The sequence below is a fragment of the Leptopilina boulardi genome, unplaced genomic scaffold, assembly GCF_019393585.1.
Source record: "Leptopilina boulardi isolate dan_hultmark-lab unplaced genomic scaffold, ZJU_Lbou_2.1 LbouV2_327, whole genome shotgun sequence".
Lineage (NCBI taxonomy): Eukaryota > Metazoa > Arthropoda > Insecta > Hymenoptera > Figitidae > Leptopilina > Leptopilina boulardi.
This window is the reverse complement of record NW_026137893.1, coordinates 2,024,815-2,039,399: the sequence shown is the minus strand read 5'-3', so window position 1 is coordinate 2,039,399 and position 14,585 is coordinate 2,024,815. Positions and strand designations below refer to the sequence as shown.

The 14,585-nt window shown below is 23.9% G+C and overlaps 2 protein-coding genes across 2 annotated transcripts in view; one reads left to right on the top strand and one right to left on the bottom strand.

The window, feature by feature from the left end:
- The window catches only part of LOC127285021 (unc-112-related protein-like), a 158,124-nt gene extending 150,081 nt beyond the window's left edge, over positions 1–8,043 (top strand). Inside the window, exons 2-8 of the mRNA XM_051310781.1 lie at positions 510–743; positions 1,853–2,118; positions 3,853–4,269; positions 5,482–5,910; positions 6,171–6,386; positions 7,320–7,556; positions 7,816–8,043. Coding sequence (XP_051166738.1) covers positions 510–743; positions 1,853–2,118; positions 3,853–4,269; positions 5,482–5,910; positions 6,171–6,386; positions 7,320–7,556; positions 7,816–8,016 — 2,000 coding nt within the window. The 3' untranslated portion in view covers positions 8,017–8,043. The remainder of the gene's footprint in view (positions 1–509; positions 744–1,852; positions 2,119–3,852; positions 4,270–5,481; positions 5,911–6,170; positions 6,387–7,319; positions 7,557–7,815) is intronic.
- Positions 8,044–8,313: 270 nt separating this feature from the next.
- LOC127285023 (uncharacterized) overlaps positions 8,314–14,585 on the bottom strand; it is a 32,657-nt gene continuing 26,385 nt past the window's right edge. The window contains exons 2-3 of the mRNA XM_051310784.1: positions 9,920–10,384; positions 8,314–9,790 (exon numbers count right to left, since the gene is read on the bottom strand). Coding sequence (XP_051166741.1) covers positions 9,364–9,790; positions 9,920–10,384 — 892 coding nt within the window. The 3' untranslated portion in view covers positions 8,314–9,363. The remainder of the gene's footprint in view (positions 9,791–9,919; positions 10,385–14,585) is intronic.

The following is a 14,585-nucleotide window of genomic DNA, read 5'->3' as shown; positions in this document are numbered from 1 at the left end:
ATAATTTAAGATTTGACGACGTAAAAATTCTTTTAAATTAAATGTTGAGAATATTTATACTTCCCCAATATTAGTTTATTTATTTCACTTAAATATTTTATTATTCATCATAAATTAGTAACAAAAATAATTTTTTTTTTCTTTTATTTGAAACAAGATATCGAGCCTACAATTTTCAATACTAAAATTAATAAATATTAAATAATAATAATAATAATTTCAAAATATAATAAAAAAAAATTCTTTTTTCTAAAACAATATTTTTCTAAAAATAATTTTAAAAAAAGCAATATTTTTTTGTTAGAAAAATCGTCGTTTTTTTCAAAATTTAGAAAAAAACAATTTCTTTACAAAACAATATTTTTCTATTGTTTCAACAAAATATTTTTTCTTTTTTAAAAACGATATTTTTTTTAATTAGAAAAATCGTTATTTTTTTGCGAATATATTCAACGTAAATAATTGTGTTGAATGTTAATAAAATAAAAAATTTTTTTTTGGTATTACAGATGTGCAGATGGATTGGTCAGATCATGCCTTATGGTGGCCAGAAAGAAATCATTGGTTGACAAGGACAAGAAGTACTTTGGACCAATATGGAGTTGCTGCTGATGCTCTTTTACATTTTACACCAATGCACAAAACTCTTCGAGTTCAATTGCCGGACATGCGTTATCTCGATTGCCGTGTTGATTTTTCTGTTAAAACTTTTAATGCCGTTATTAATCTCTGCAAAGAATTCGGTGAGAAATATTTTTTAATTGTTTTTTTTTCCTTTCTTTTTTTCTGAAAAAGAGGATAAAAAAAATATTTATTCGATAAAATAAAATTATTTTATTATAAATTCATTATTTTACAATAAATAAATATAAAATAAAAACAAATTATATGGATCAGAATTTCTCAAACGGATCACCTAAAATTTTCAAAATGTAATTAATTTTTATTTTTTTTTTTCATTTGAGAAATTCTTACCTATTTATATTATATTATATTATAAAATATGTTATAAAAATTAATATTATATTTTATATTTTTTGTAAATTGATTTTTTTTATTATAAATTGATATTATAAAAAGCTTTAAATTTTGAACTAAATTTAATAAAAAAATTATAAATTATCAATAATAATTACAATAATAATATAATAATGATTAATTACTATAATATATTAATATTAATGTTAACTACAAATAAATAAATATTATAATAATTATTAATATTATTAATAAATAAAAAGAAATAAATTTTGCAAACAAAAAAATGAAAAATGAGAATGTTAAAAAGATGTAAATTGAAATTGTCCGAAATTGATAGTTTTCACCATTCAACGAGTAATTAATTTTGTCGCTGGAGGGAATAAAAATCCTTCAGTCACGCGAAGGTTAAACATTCCTGTTTGTGAAGCTCGAAATTTATCACCGCAGTTAAATGCCACTTTTTAATATCAGCGAAACTGGGTTACAATTATTATTATTAATTATTAACATTTATTAATCTAAATTCATAATATAATAATAATTACTGTCTTTCTCAATTACTCAGTTTTTATTTTACATATCTTTACTACAATAATAATCAAAATTATTATTTTTCCATGTTTTTTATTCTCATTATTGTCTCAATTTTATATTTATTTATTTATTGAAAGAATTCTCAGCTTTGAACATAACAAAAAAAAAAAAATTTTTAATGGTTTTTTTTTTCTCAGAAAGCCTCATATAAAAGAAATTTATATTATTTGCAATACAAAAAAATTTTTTTGAAATTAATTAATAATTTAATTTTTAATTAAAAAAAATTTTTTTTCCAACATTTTGGAATAAATAAAATAAATAAATATTTATTCAGGTATCAGACATCCGGAGGAGCTTTCATTTTGCAAACCATTGGAACCATGTCATTTGAAATATAATTTAAAAGATTTGCCAGCAAAAAAGAAAATTGAAAATCATAAAAATGGATGGCACGTACCAGCTGATACAAATACATTTATTCCTGTCACTCAAAGTCCCAGGGGATCAAACGGAAGTTTGGATCAAAGTAGTCCCTTTATGTGTGCACCGGTCACTCCAAATAACAGGACTCACAGTACGCCAATCAGTTCACCGATTTCGGTAAAAATTTATTTTCATTTTACTATAAAATTTTTTTTTCTAATAAAAAATTATAAAAAAATTACAAAATTGACAAATTTTCAAGATTTCAATTCAGTTTCATAACAAATTTTGAAAAATAATTTAAAGTTACCTACATTAAAAAAAAAATTTCAATTCTGATTTATGCACATTATTCGAATTCGAAATTTCGGAAAATGTTTTAAATAATTAAATTTTCAAAGAATTTGATAAAAAAAATATTTAATTTGATAAATTAATTTGATAAAAAATTAATTTTAAATGAAAATTTGGGAAATAATTGAATTTCAGAAGATTTTTAATTAAAATTTTAAAAATAATTGAATTTAGAAGAGTTTGATTAAAAATTTTTAGAAACAATTGAATTTCAGGAGATTTTCAATTGAAACTTTTATAAAGGATTAATTAAATTTTTTTTTACAAATTTCGGACAATAATTGAATTTTATAGAATTTAAAAATTATAATTTTGTTGTAAATATAAAAACATTAATTAAAAAAATGAATTTTTGAAAAATTGGATTAAAACTGTTGAAATAATTAATTAAACAAAGAATTATATAGATAAAAATTTGAAGAAAATAATTTTCAATTGAACTAACATTTAATTAATTATTCAATTACTAATTGAATTTGTAAGAGTTCGAGTTAAAAATTTGTTGAAAGTAATTAAATTTCAGAAGATTTTAAATTGAAACTTTCATAAATTTTAATTGATAAAATTTTTTTTTACAAACTTTGAAGAATAATAGAATTTTAGAGTATTTTTATTTAAAAAAACTGTATTTCACTGAATTGTTGAAAAACTGTATTAAATTTATTTAAAAAATTAATTTAGCGCAGAATTTTAAATAAAATTTTTATAAATAATTGAAATTTAGAGAATTTTGAATTGAAAAATGTTTTAAAAAATTGAATTTTTGATTTTTGAAATTTTCAATTTAAATTTTAATAAACTTAGATTATTGAAATTTTTTAAAATTATATAAACAAAAATTTAATTTTAAAGAATTAATAATTAAAAAACGTTTTATGTAATTGAATTTTTGAAAAATTTGATTAAAGTTATTAGAAATAATTAATTCAAAAAGAAATTGAAGTTAAAATTTTTTGAACTAATTGAATTTCAGGATATTTTTAATGAAAATTTTAGTAAATTGAAATTTCTGTAAATATTTTATAAGCTTTAAACATTTATTAAACTTTGGAGAATTTTAAATTGGAAAATGTTTTAAATATTTGAATTTTCGAAAATCTTGATTAAAATTATTAAAATTAAATTATTCAATAAAGAATTTTAGATAGAAAATTTAGAAATAATTGTATTTTTGAAGAGTTAAGAGTTAAAAATTTTTAGAAATAATAATTGAATTTCAAAAGATTATTAATTAAAATTTTCATTTTAAATTGGAGAAATTTTTTAAAAAAATTTGAACAATAATTGAATATTTTTGTGTCAACCCTGTTATTTATTTTTCTAAATTTTTATTTCATTAAAATTTCTAATAATTGAAAAGATAAGAGAAATTCTTAAATTTTTTTTTTTTAATTTGACCATTCAATGTTTTTAATTCTTATTTTTTATTTCAATTTTAAAAATAGCTGCAAATTTAAAATTCTCTCAAATGAAAATTTTTTAAATAATAAATTTCATTGTCTATTTCCCAAAAAAAAAAGAAAAAAAACTTGTCTAAAAGAATTTTTGCAATTTCAGACTGGAACATGGAAGAGAAACAATAATTCCTCAGGTTTTGGTAGCACTGGTTCGTTTAATGCAAATAATAGTACAATGAGTCTTGAGGCATTAAATGGTGGACTTTCTGAATTTCTTGCACAAAGTCCATCATCAATTTCACCTGAAGTACGTGGTAAATTAACACGTCCAAAAAGTTTAATTGAAAGAGCACGAATGAATGTTGCATGGTTAGATTCATCACTATCGATAATGGAGCAGGGTATTCGTGAATTTGATAGCCTAAGGCTTAAATTCAAATTCTATTCATTCTACGACCTAAATCCAAAGACCGATTCAGTTAGAATAAATATGATTTACGAACAAGCAAAGTGGCAACTACTCGCCGAAGAAATTGACTGCACCGAAGAGGAAATGCTCATGTTTGCTGCCCTTCAGGTAAAATAAATTCAAATATTTCTTTTTTTCTTTTGGTAAAATAAAAATTTATTTCCGTTAAATATAAAAACAAAAAAAAAAAAAATAGATTTTTCTCGTCTTGGAACGAAGAATTTTAAATATATGTAATTTTTGTTTCAAAAAAAATTTTTTTTCAACAAATTAAATTATTTTAAAAATCAGTACAATTTCTTTTTGGATAATTTTAGTTTAAAAATTTTTTTTCTGATAAATTTCGATATGTTCTAAAGAAAAAGTTATAATTATTTAAACCAGGGTATCTAACACTTCTAGGAAAAAAATTCCCTGACTTTTCACTAACTTTTTCCTGATTTAAATTACACTAAAAAAAATTTTATTCTGATGAAATAAAATTTATTTTGATACAATTAAATCATTTACCTGTCTTTTATCCACTAATTTCATATGTATTTGAATCAAATAAATAATGTTTCGTAAAAAATAATATTTATTATTAATTAATTATTAATTAATTTATTATTATTTATTATTTTTACGGCGTCAAATAATTATCAAATTTTTATTTATTAAAATTATATAAAGCAGATTTTCTAGTACATCGAATTTCAAATTAATACAATTTCAATTTAACAGAATTTATGTCAAGAAAAATTGCATAAAGAACAATTTTTTTAACAGAATTGTTATTTTAGTAAATTTCGATTTATCAAAATATTTACTTAACAGAATTGTCATTGAATAAATCCACAATTAACAGAATTTCTATTTAACAAAATTCTTAATTAACAACGTTTTTATTAAAGAAAATTTTAATTCCAACTAATTCTTATTTAACAGAATTCTCATTTAAGAAAAATACTTTTTAATTTGCATTTGCTTTGGGAAGAAAGCAAAAAATTTTTGAAGCTAATAGTTATTTTAATTTATTCATAAAAAATTCCAGAAAATTTAAGAAATTCCCTGACTTTTCCCTGACTCCCCTGACCGTTAGACATCCTGTAAACTTTATTTTGAAATTAGTGACATTTTAAAAATCAACAATTATTTTAAAAAACATGAATTGTTAAACATAATTTATACTTAATTCAGAAATGTTAATTTCAGATAGATCCAGTCAGTAGAAATATATATATATTTTTACATTATTTTTAGAATTAATAAGATGAAAATTTTCTTTCTCATCAATATGGATTTATTTATTTTTTAATTTTTTTTTTTCATTCTTTATAGGTTCAAATAAATTTGCAAGCGAGTATTCCACAGCCAAATTTCGATAGTAATGGCTCGTCATCACCAATGGAGGATGATATAGACGCAGCTTTAACAGACCTTCAGGTTACCCTTGAGGGGACAACGATGAACAATGGTCCCAGCGATATTACACAAATTCCTGAACTCTGTGACTATCTACGTTTCTTTAAACCAAAGCGTTTCACATTAAAGGCCTTCAAGCGATATTGGTTCACATGTCGTGATTTACAACTAAAATTATACAAAACCCGAGAAGAAATGAACAGCTCTGAGCCACCATCGCAAATAATTAATCTTCGCGGTTGTGAAGTTACGCCGGACGTTAATTTGTCACAGAATCGTTATGGAATAAGACTTGAAGTTCCAAGTGCTGAGGGCATGTCAGAAATGTGGATCAGATGCGATACAGTCAGTATTTTAATATTTATAAAAAAAAAATATTTTCATTTGTTTGTTTTCTCTTATCAAAAAAAAAAAAAAAACAAAATTACTTTACATCTGTAATTTTAAAAAATTTATATAAATCTTGTAAATTTGATAAAAAAAAATTTGAAAAAATCATGAAACTCTTTTTTATTGTTTTCTTTTCTGTTAAATAACTAAATTGCAATGTTTAAAAAAAAAAAGACTGAAATTTTCATTTTTTTTTAAAATTTATTTGCTTTTAGGAATCACAATATGCAAAATGGATGGCCGCCTGTCGATTGGCGGCAAAAGGTCGCACATTGGCTGATTCTTCATACGAAAGTGAAGTGAACAGCATTATTGAATTTTTACAACTTCAAAGGCCTGCACCAGCACCTGCAATCAGTCCCAATTCCCTTGGAGATATTGTACCAGAAGAGTATGTCGCTTCACGATTTGTTAAGAAGTTCAAGGGAAAGGTACGTGTCAAAAAAAGAAAATTAATTTTTTTTTGTTAAAACAACTAAACTAATATTTTATTTTTTACTAAAAGAACAAGATTATTTTTTTTACCAAAGCAGAAAATTAAATTTTTTTAATTAAAATAACAAAAGTAATAATAATAATAATAATATTTTAATAATAATATTTTTTATTAATAAAAATTTTCATTTTGAAGAATTTTATTAGGTATCATTATTTTTTAGACCAATTTTCAGTTTTCGAATTAACATTTGACAGAATTTCCTTTTAAACAAATTTTAATGGAACAAAATTTTTAGTTTATCCATTTGTTTTATTTTAAAAAATTCTAACTTAACCGAATATTAATTTTCCAGAATACTCATTTTTTTAAAAGAATTTTAAGTGATTCGAATTTTTAAATGCCAAAATTTTCCATTCACCGAATCTTGATTTGTCCGAATTTTTTATTTGCACAAATTGCATGGATTATTTGATAGAATTTTGAAAATCCCAAATTTACATTTGTCCGATATTGTAAATAACCGAAAAATAATGGACAGAAAGAATTTTGCGCAAATTTCAAAATTTAACCAATTACAATTTTCTTGATAATTTTTAAATTCGCGCCAAATTCTTTCTATCAATTTTTTTTTTATCGGTGATTCGCAACTTCGGACAAATGGAAATTCGTCGTTGAATTCTATCAAAATAACAAATTCGTGTAAATAAAAATTCGGACAAATGAAGATTCGGTAAATTGGAAATGATTGCATTTATTATTATTTATTATTAAAATTAAAGAATAGATATTTTTGAAGAAAATTAAAGTTTTTATTTATAGTTCTTTCGATTTTTAAGAGATTACAAATTATTATATTAAAATTAATTTTGAAAGTGATTTTAAAAATTGAGAAAAAAAGAAAAATTACTGAAATTACTTTTTGCAGTTGGTACAAAGGATTTTGGAAGCACACGCCAATGTTAAAGATTTATCGCTTGTTGAAGCAAAATTAAATTACATCAAAGCATGGCAATCACTTCCCGAATATGGAATCTCGTTGTTTGTCGTGAGATTCACGGGTAAAGGAAAAGATGAACTTTTAGGAATTGCAAATAATAGGCTTATGCGAATGGATCTTCATAGTGGCGATCATTTGAAAACATGGAGATACAATACAATGAAGGTAAAAAAAAATTTATTTCAATTTTTTGAAAAAATCGATATTTTAAAAAATATATTTTTTAAAATGTTTTTTAAAAAATAATAAAAATTTTCTTCGGATTTAGAAGATAAAATTATTTTTTTAACAAAAGAAAACTAATATTTTTTCTAATTTATAAATAGAAAATTAATTTAATTTAAAAATGAATTTTTTTCTAACATTTTTAATAATGTTGAAATTTACTTTTTTCCCCAAAAAAAATGTATGAATTTTATTCCAGGCATGGAACGTGAATTGGGAAGTGAAACACATGATGGTACAATTTGAGGAGGGAAATATTATTTTCGAATGTCAATCGGCTGATTGTAAAGTTGTTCATGAATTTATTGGTGGCTATATTTTCCTCTCAATGAGATCGAAGGAAGCAAATCAAACACTTAATGAAGAAATGTTTCACAAATTAACAGGAGGATGGCATTAAAAAAAAAAAAAAATTCACTATTCAAAATCTCTCTTCATCAGTTACAAATATATAAATCTGCGTTTATCAAAAAAATTACTTAAGAAAACAGAGACACAAATACTTAAAAAGCAAAAAATAATTTTAAAAAATTTTGCAAATTACGAAAGAATTTTTCCTAAAGAAAAAATTTTATTATTAAAAATTGTCCAAACAAGGCAATAAAATTGAAGGAGAAAGAAAAAAATAAATACAATTGTAAATAGAGTGCCGCGAGAAAATCTCGAGTAGCCGAAAATAATCGTTTTTTTTAAAAAAAAAAAAAAAAAACAATTTTAGCCTTTTCTCTTAAAGTGCCTCGGTGAATTGAAAAAAAAAAATTCTTGATTTTTTTTGTCTACAGAAAAAATTGATTATTTAGAAAATTTAACATCGACTTTTTACAAGGAGAAAAAAAATAATTTTAATGCTTCCAAAGTTTATCTTTTTATAATCGAGTTTTACAAATTTTTTTTTTTGTAATTGTTTTACGAAGAACTTTTTAACATTTTATTTAATATTAGAGAAAAACGCACATCATTTTTTTTTCACTGATTGAGTGCCTTTCATATCGATAATTATCTGTTAATATTAAATTCTTGACAACCTAAAAAAAAATTATTTAAATTTTTTACAAATTGTTTCTTTTTTTTATCATCTATTTTGAGAGAGACACACGTAATTCAATTATAAAAACTAGATACTAATTTTTACTGACTTATTCTAATTACGAAAAAAATGATTAATCCTTTTGCGTCTTTAATTTAATTTGTTTTTTCATTATTGAATTTTATGAGAGAAAGAGAGAAAGAACAGTGCAATAGACAATTATAATAATAATAATAATAATTACTTGATATATTTGGAATATTTTACAGGAAAAGAATCAATAATATGAAATTTGTACAGTAAAGGAATTGAATTTGGCGCAAGAGGTTTTTTTTAAAAATTTTTTTTCGTTTTTAAATCAAAAATATGAGGAAATTCAATTTCGTGTGAATATTGATTTAAACGATGAAAGTAGGTGCTAATCACGCGAAATTAAAAATTCTCAAAATCGTGTAAATTATTTGTTGTTTTTTTTTTTTTTATGTAAACTAGAGATATGAATATAAATATATTATATTATATATAAAATTATTTACATGTCACGTGACACACATCAACTATGTTATTACATATTAAATATATGTAACCAAAAAAAAAATTATAGTTTTGTATATTATTAGAATAGAAAGTGTATAATAAATTTAATTATTAATAACACACAACGTCTATTTTATTATTAAAAAAAAAAAAAAAAAATTGCAGAAAGATGAATTATTTTTATTAACAAATGGAAAAATTGAATTTCATTGAAATAAATTCCAATGATAAAATTAAACAACTTGTAAACCAACCAATAAACAATGCAAACCAACAAAATTTTAATTGACTTATTGTCAATGGTTCAGCAATTTCATCCTCGCAAGTTTCACATAATTTATGTCCAAGTTTATATTTTTCCTTTAATCTCATTTGAAGTCCTGAACTGTGAAAATTATAAACTAAATGTTTTAATAATGAATTATAGGGATGTTTTGGTTTTGTAAAATATAAACTTGGATAAAATGCAAATGCTTGATTAGATGTACGATGATTAAATCTATCACGATAAACCCAAATTGCATAATTATTGATATCCACATTATGCATCATTATTGCTTTATTAAAATGCATCATATCAATTATTGTCGTTACATTTACCTCCTCGTAACTGAAATAACAATATAAATTATTATAAAAATAAAATATTTTCTAAGATACCAAAATTTAAATCCAATACAATTTGCTTGATTCCCAAAAAAATATATTATATCAAAAATAAAATGTTAAAAATTTTTACCTATCGTAAAAATTTCTTGAACAAGAATATAATTTTTTATCAATGAATTCGTGTATAAATTTTGGTCCACCAAAACGTCTATTTGATTCACATACTTCGGTCAATGTATTAAATAATATGGGTGGACTTTTTGATAAAAAACTACTTGTTATCATACTTTCGTATGCCATTGTGATTATAAGGCCAAATAATAACATTAATCCCTTGGCAAAACGTAAGCCACCATTTTTTGTTTCACTCACATCTTGTTTGAGAAAAATACGTAAAAGATCGTCAAATTTTAAATATTCCTTGATTAATTTCATTCTATAGATATATTTTACGCTGATAATAAAAAAACTATAGAATATCACAACAAAGATAAAACAAATCCAAACTTCAAATTCAAGGGGAATGAAGAAACTTTCAAGTCCAGTTGAACGAAGATTATAATCAGGAATATAAAGTAATCCCAGAAAATAAAATCTATAAATTATGAAATGTTATTTGATTATTTTTTATTTATTATATTCTTTAAAATAAAGAAAAAAAGAGAGAAGTACAGGATAAACCAGACAGTAGTCACTTTTCAATTTTGAATAGCAACAAAATCATATGATATAGAAACAATTACTAAATATTTTTAAAATCATCAACAAGCTTAAGCTTTTGTAAGTGTAGAAAAAATTTTTTTCTATACGATTTTTTAAGATGGCCTTCCACTGTCTTTTTTTATTGTCCATTAATTACGTGAGGTATTTTTTTAAAATTTGGATTTATTTTTAATATTTTCTTTTATTTTATATAAAAATTTTGTTGGAATAATCACAATCAACGTTATCTATTACACTTTTTAATTATTGATTTCGCCAAGACGCCAAGTTATTTTATGGAAAATAACTAAACCAAAAATAATAGTTAAATAAACCGACAAGTAACCCGGCTGAAAAAACTTGTACAAGTTCTTGTACATGTTCAAGTAATGTTCTTGAATAAGTTCAGCATCCGGAATTGAGACATGTTCTTGTACCAGAATTTGTACAAGAACCTGGACAAGAAAATATACTTGTACAAGAAAATGTACAAGTTCATTGATGAACATGTACATTTTCTTGTACAAGTTTTTTTAGCCTGGAAATTTTATAATTCTAATTAGGAAAAACTAAAACCAGCTCAGGAACTCCATTGTTACTTTACAGCAACAATAGACAGCAGGGGGGGGATAAGGATAAACACCATTAATTAGACAAAATTTATAACAATAACACTATTTATTATTATTCACTTGAAATTTTAGAAAAAGTTAAATAATGGCAGAAGGCCGAAAGACAAGATTTATACGTTATTTATTCAAATATACTTTAATAATAATGAGATCGATTCTGAAGGAAACAACTCCTAATTAATTCACTAGGACTCACCGTCCCCTTGACGACGACGATGACATCTCGTCTCATTTTTATAATTTTAAATTTTAATTATTTTACACAAAAAAGAATAAAACACAACTTGACTCTACGAACACCAGGATGAGAATGAGAGTAAAATGGCTGACGAGTCAAACTCGAAAGCGTCGCTAAACAGCGGCCTCTCTTCTCGGTGTCATTGAGATTAATTAATATTCAATAATATAATACCCGCGATCGATAATCGATACGCAGACGTCGGTTCATTCTTGACGATGAAGAAAAAAATATAAACCCAATTATGTTTTCCCTTGTGACAACAGTGAATTCGCATTTTCCATCTTTGAGCATCAGCTACAGTCAAATGAATTCTAAACTTACTGCATCACACTTTAAGTTTCTTTTTCGACCGAGAAGTACTACACTGTTTATTTTACAGTGGATGGATGAGAGTACTATGGCAAATTTTGACAATTTTTTGATAAAAGATAATGATCTATTATTAAAATCATCAAAAACAAGATGTTTAGTTGTAAATTCTAATTTCTCAACTCATGATGACATCAATGGAACCTTGCATTTATTCTGGCTGAATAAATATTTAGACATTACTTTATTGACATACAATAGTGAATTCCAAGTGATTCTCAAACCAAGTTCTAAAAAATTACCTTTATTAAGTTACATAAATCCTTTTACCAACAATTTATCCACGCAGACAGTATCATCAGAGAGTCAATGGTTTCCCAATAAACTGAAAAATCTAAATGGATACAAATTCAATTTCGTGTTTTATTTAATTCTACTTCATCAGTACAAAAATTATTAGGCTTTAAAAGATTTATAGAAATTTTCTCAGAATCGATAAATTTTGAACCTGTCACATACATATTTCGAGATACTAATTCTAGACGTAACTTTAAAAATGACGATAGTAAATTAAAAAAAATTAAAAATATAAAAAGAAAAATACTAAAGGAAATAGATCCGGAGTTTTCGCTAAACTTCCTAATATTATATAATGTATCTACATTTAATGTAAATATGCGAATACTAAACATTAAGAAAATGAAAGCTATTATTCCAAAGGGGGACAAAGTCACTAAAGACATTCAAGTTTCACATGAATTCTGGTACATGATCTTGATCACAATTGGTGCAATTGTTGTTATCCGTTTCACGGCCTTTTTGATGAAATTCAGAAACAGCACATAGCAAACTTTCAACATCAGTCAAATTTTAATGGGAATGCCTACCACTCAGAAACCAGTGAAATGGCTGGAAAGAATAATTTTTGGCTCACTACTGATTACATGCATCGTCTATACAAGTTATATTTACACTATAATTCTGGACATTAACTTTGGATCAGCTACTGAAATTTTATCTCTTGAGGAACTTGTTAAATCTCATTTGACGCCAGTGATGGAGGATTCTGTGTACCGTAATATAAGAAATAGTTCAATTTCTAATATTCGTCAATTGGCAGAAAAATCCATTCAAACGATGTCATTTAGTAGATTCATTCCATGTTTGGTAAACTTAGTTATGTATAAAAATGTCAGCTGTATTTTTCATCTTTCTGATAATTTTATTAAAAATTTTGAAGAAAAATACTACAAATTAAATGTTATAGTATTGCAAGAAGTTATTCAATATTTTATATATACTTTATCGTCAAAGGCTTGGTTCGTTTCAATGAATTAATTTTGAAAGCTTCAGAGTTTGGATTACTTACAGAATTTCCTGAAATTACAACACCATACAACAGTTTTTCAAAACCAGAAATAATTTCCAAAGAAAAACTTTTTCTTGTACTATTTTCTGCATTAGGCATTGGATACTCTCTTTCAATTATTGTTTTTGTTCTTAAAGTAATTACAGTAAAATTAAAAAGAAAATATTTGCAAAAGCCGAAATTTCTATTTGTAAATTAGACAAGGTGTCTAACAAAGATTGAGAAAAAAATTCCCTGACTCCTCCCTGACATTTTTTTATTTTTCCCTGACTTTTTAACAACCTTATTTCTGCTTTCTTTAAACAAAAATATGGTTACTGACATATTTAACATTAAATTATTTCTAATGATAGTAACAAATGGTGATAAAAACCATTAAAGTTTTTTTAGATTAAAAAATTTTTAAATTCACAAAAAAATTTAATTTTTGTAGAAATTTACAGAAATTTCCCTGACTTTGAATGAAATTTACTGAAATTCCCTGACTTTTTACTGATATTTCCCTGACCAACAAAATTCCCTGACTTCCCTAACCGTTAGACACCCTGTTAGAGAAACGCAATAATTAACGATACGATACGTTATATATTGTTAAAAGTTATTTTTACAATATAAATATAATTAATAAAGGTAGTGTGGGGTGCAATAGCCATAGTGTAAAAAAGCAATTTGGCTTTTATATTAAAACTATTGAACTGTTTTACCAGCCACTTAGAATATACATTTAATTGAGTAATACGCAACTTTTTTATTCTAGTTTGGATGTTGTATCAATAATATTATAGTTTTTATTGTATTATTGTAATTTTTATTTTTGAGTTGCTCATTTCGATGACTATGAATCGAAAGTAGGTAAACTTAACACAAAATACAATTCTGTATGGTAAAAACTTTTTAAAATTATTTAATTGCTATGTAAATAAAAGAAAAATATAAAAAGAAAAAAATTTATAACAAAATATTGGCAAAATGGCAAAATGGATATGAGACTGAAGTTACCAACGTTGATTCGACGAAAAATTTTTTTTTTCTTAAAACCGAAAAACAAACTCAAACATCATTCAATATTGAATTCTAAACATTTTTAAACACAAAATTAACAAAAAAAAATAAGGGAAAACCAGTGGTTCCCAATTTAGCTCTTGTTTTGGATTTTTACGATTTTTTCAATTTTATGTTAATTCGAAGGCTTAGATCCCTTTTTAATTAATCGACAATATATTTTTTTGGTCCCTACTACATCCCCAAAAACGAAAAAACCAAAAACAACGCGGGGAAAACAGTGATTATCAATATAAACGTGACTTTTTTTTTGAATTTTACTATTTTTTCAATTTTATGTTAATTGAAAGGCTTAAACCCCTTTTTAATTAATCGGCAATATATTTTTTAGGTCCCTACTACATCCCCAAGCACGAAAAAACCAAAAACAACGCGGGAAAACAGTGGTTCTCAATATAAACGTGCCTTACTTTTTCAAATTTTTCGAATTTTTTCGTTGTTATGATAATTCGGAGGCTTTGATCCCTTTTTAATTAATTGG